We start from the raw sequence: 4,502 nt of genomic DNA on the forward strand, positions 1-4,502 counted from the left end.
TACTCTCAGTGGTCGTTTTTCTAAACTAAGACCCGAGTTTTTTAGCCTTTCTTCTTAGAGAAGGTGTTCCAACATTTGACATAATTTCTGTTGCCCTTTTCTGCACTTGTGAGAGTGCTGTGTGATGTGTTAGGGTATACTGTCAGCTCATGTGGAATGAATGTCAGCTAGTCTGGCCACTGTCCCTACCTTATATATGCTCAGAATCCTTTGCAAAACACAAGTTCTGTGGCAGATGTGGCAGACAAATCACTGTGGAACAGATTCCCTGGAGGTAGGATGTTTGGAAAGCACAACCATCATAGAATATTTCTCACAATTTTGCTTCTCAGAAAGGAACAAAACAAGATGAGTTCATAAAAGCTTTACACTTTAATTCCCAGTTAAAATTCAATATGGATAACAATTCTTTCTCTCAAAAGCTTACATGGGTGTTCCCTGGAATGTTAGGGCAATTTGAAGCAGCTTTCTACCCAGTGCTTCCTGCTCTCCTCCATTACTGAACTCCTGCGACAGCTCTCTGAAGGTGACACAGATCCGGCGGCTTGTGATATGGTTACGATAAATGGCATGTTTCCATACATAGCGCGCGGGACCATACAAAACCACCAGGGATCTTCTAGGTAAGTGAACAGCAACAGTAATGTCTTTGGATGGAACCAACTTTGTGGAAGAAGAGTAGTCCGCTTCCCATTCAATAGTGTTTCCAAGCCTTTCAGAAGTAAAACTGGTTGATTGGTGATGGTTCTGAAAGACAGAGGGTGATCCAGAGGCACGCCTCTGCTCCTTTTCGCTAAGGGAAGCAGGGAATAACTGTAGACTGTCCTCAGAATCACAGGTCATGGAAAGCACGGTGCTTGATAGCAAGTTCAAGCTCACTAGGCGCTCACCCCAAAGCCACCAGTCGTCCAAGTGAGGGTCAATAGCAGATCCTCTCTCGGGGCCGTAATCCAAATTGCACTGCTCAACAGGAGAGAAGCCCGCCAGTGGAGAATGGTTTTTCATCCGTGTCACAAGCTCCTGGCTGAATTTGGGCAAGCCGGAAAAATCAGCCAGTTTCAATTTGCGCTTCTTGAAGTTGACTTTGGGGCCATAGTCCTATTGAAAATGGGGAAAGGATATTTGAGGTTATATGGAATCATGGCTAAGAATATGAGCTGCAAAGCCCTCGTTCAAATCTTGCTTTAGCGGTAAATGGAAGAACTGGCTTTAGGCAAGCACCTCTTTTGTTCAGCTCCGCGCAAGACTATTGTTAAGGATTTTCGTGGGAATGGTTGTGAAGCTCTCTGAAATCTATAAAATCTATAAAATTCAATATAAATGTTAAGTGTTACATAAGCAGGGAGGTGTGTATTCCTCACATCTGTAACCTCACTGCCGGCAAGTCTGATCTAGTACAGAATTCATCCTGAAAAATCTCAAGGTTCCATTTTTTAAAGTCAATTTTTCTAACTGTTGAGATAAACTGGAAAAACGTTGGCAGAACCTGGTGAAACATCAGCGTCCAGAGGAGTGCAGAGCTGTGTTTCTAGTGGCCAGGAAGTGAGGGCTGAATGCACAAATCTTTACCTTGCCCTCTTAAGGTGGAAAGAAGCAGAGTAAATTCCGCTGTTCTGTGGGCAGAGGTTTGAATTTTTTTTTTGAAAAATTGATTATTTGGAACCTTGTAAGATTCACAAGATGTGATGATAGTTGGTAGCTGGAGTGAGTGTTTAAAAAGGAAAAACTGGACTGTTTCATAGAAGACAGGTCTATCAGTCACTGTTAACCATCACAGCTAAGAATGGGACCTCTACCTTCAGGGACCTACCGGCCTGAATACCAAGTACTGGTGATAAGAAGACATGGTCGTCATCTGCGTTAAGTTTTCCTGAGGCATCTGTCTTTAAAGTCTTCTAAATCATTAGAAGCAGCACATAAAAAGAACCCTGGTGGATCAGACCATAGGTCCATCTAGCCCAGCATCCTACTTCATGCAGCACTAAACCATTTACCTGGGAGGTAACCAACCAACAAGCCTCCTAGCATTGTTTTTCAGACAGTGCGACCTTAAGCATAGTTGTGGGGAAACTGGAAATACCTTTTTCTTCTGCCATAACACTGGAATTTGGGAAAACATAATGATGACAATCAATGTTCCCTCTAAACTGTGGAGTCTTGTGAGCAAAAGTCCTACTTTGTGAGCTACTGGCATTAAAGTTGTGAGCAAGCAATTTGTCTACTGCATAAATTAGTTTGCTCTGAAGCCATCCTTCCTGAGCTAAGACAAAAATGTGTGAGCTGGAGGCTAAAAAACTGTGAGCTAGCTCACACTAACTCAGCTTAGAGGGAACACTGATGACAATAGATTCAGGACAGAAAACAGGAAAGTGCTTCACACGGCACTTAATTAACTTGTCAAATTCACTGTTACAGGAAATTGGGGTGGCTACTAGCTTAAAGGTAAAGGTTTCCCTTGCTCGAAAGCTAGTCGAATCCAATTCTAGGGGGCGGTGCTCATCTCCATTTCCAAGCTGAAGAGCCAGCGCTGTCCGAAGACGTTTCTGTGGTCATGTGGCCGGCATGACTAAATGCCAAGGCATACGGAATGCTGTTACCTTCCCGCAGAAGTGGTACCTATTTATCTACTTGCAATTACTTGCTTTCAAACTGCTAGGTTAGATGGCTTTAAAATGGCATTAGGCAAATTTAAGGGAGATAGCCGTCATGGCTAATAACTCTAGATGGAATAAGTGGAACCTTCGTATTCCCAGGAACTTTGCCTCTGAATAGCTGTTACTGATGGACAAGAACAAGTGAAGCTTTAGCTTCTATGTCCTTATTTGTGGACTTTCAGTGGTTGACCACTGTGGAAAATGGGCTACTGGATTAGATGGACCTTTGGTCTAGACCTTTGGTCTAGAATGGCTCTTCTTATATTCTTAATTTTTCTTTTTTTAAAAGTGAAGGAGAAAGGCATAAAGACAGTCAAAGTGGTATCAGGTTGGGGGTGAAAGAGCTGGAAAGATTGAAGACTTCTGCACTAGGAAAAATTTCAATGTAAGGACAAGACCTGCTTTCTTCGGCCAGATTGCGATGACTTCCAAGCGCTTTGATCCATCAGCTCCACCAGCTTGCCTTCCTCCTCTGGGCTTATGAAGTCTTCCAACAAAAAAACTCCTGGAAACAGAAAGGCCCAGCCTGCAAATTCTGATTCCTTATCTCCCACAGCCAAGCCTGTTAGCGGCCAGTAAACAAAGTTCTCTCTTTTCTGAGAAAAGAAGGGAGGGAGGAAAAAAAGAACATTTTCTATATGAATACTGTTCTACAAAAAAATAGGTTATGGCAGTCCAACTTAGTTTGAAATAAATTTTCCACTTTACTTAAATGTAGTGTCCTTATTCAGTACTGGGATACAATCTCAAAAATGACAGAATGATCTCAGTCCGAATCCAAGGCAAACCATTCAACATCACAGTAATCCAAGTCTATGCCCCAACCACTGATGCAGAAGAGGCTGAAGTGGACCGGTTCTATGAAGACCTACAACACCTCATAGAACTAACACCAAAAAAATGATGTCCTCATCATCATAGGGGACTGGAATGCTAGAGTAGGGAGTCAAAAGGTAACCAGAATAATACACAAGTTTGGCCTTGGAAAGCAAAATAAAGCAGGGCAAAGGTTAACAGTTTTGTCAAGAGAACACACTGGTCATAGCGAAAACCCTTTCCCAACAACCTAAGAGGCAACTCTACACATGGACATCACCAGAGGGGCAACACCGAAATCAGATTGACTATATAATTTGCAGTCAAAGATGGAGAAGCTCTATCCAGTCAGTAAAAACAAGACCTGGATCTGACTGTGGCTCAGATCATGAGCTACTCATTGCAAAATCCAGACTTAAACTGAAGAAAGTTCGGAAAACCACTAGGCCATTCAGGTTTGACCTAGATTGCATCCCTGATTAATATACAGTAGAGGGTCTAGATTTGATAGAGTGCCTGAAGAACTATGGACGGAGATTCGTGACATTGTACAGGAGGCAGCAATCACCACCATCCCAAAGAAAAAGAAATGCAAGAAAGCAAAGTGACTGTCTGATGAGGCTTTACAAATAGCAGAGGAAAGAAGGAAAGCGAAAGGCAAAGGCGAAAAGGAAAGATTTACCCAACTGAATGCAGACTTCCAGAGAACAGCAAGGAGAGATAAGGAGGCCTTCCTGAATGAACAATGCAAAGTAATTGAGGAAAACAATAGAATGGGAAGGACTAGAGATCTCTTCAAGAAAATTGGAGAAATCAAGGGAGCGTTTCATGCAAAGCTGGCCATGATAAAGGACAAAAACGTTAGGGACCTAACAGAAGCAGACGAGATTAGGAAAAGATGGCAAGAATACACAGAAGAACTATACAAGAAAGACCTCGATGTCCTTGACAACCACGACGGTATAATCACTGACCTCGAGCCAGACATCCTGCAATATGAAGTTAAATGGGCCTTAGAAAGCATTACTAACA

General features: G+C 42.6%; 1 protein-coding gene across 2 annotated transcripts in view; it reads right to left on the reverse strand.

The window, feature by feature from the left end:
• Positions 1-423: 423 nt before the first annotated feature.
• Positions 424-4,502, reverse strand: part of ALKBH4 (alkB homolog 4, lysine demethylase) — a 12,750-nt gene continuing 8,671 nt past the window's right edge. Inside the window, exons 2-3 of one of the 2 annotated variants that reach the window (XM_015408049.1) lie at positions 3,053-3,250; positions 424-1,098 (exon numbers count right to left, since the gene is read on the reverse strand). In XM_015408049.1, the coding sequence (XP_015263535.1) occupies positions 424-1,098; positions 3,053-3,250 (873 nt within the window). The remainder of the gene's footprint in view (positions 1,099-3,052; positions 3,251-4,502) is intronic. The other variant, XM_015408050.1, reaches the window with a different exon arrangement.

Source organism: Gekko japonicus, unplaced genomic scaffold (assembly GCF_001447785.1).
Source record: "Gekko japonicus isolate JY-2015 unplaced genomic scaffold, Gekko_japonicus_V1.1 scaffold1, whole genome shotgun sequence".
Lineage (NCBI taxonomy): Eukaryota > Metazoa > Chordata > Lepidosauria > Squamata > Gekkonidae > Gekko > Gekko japonicus.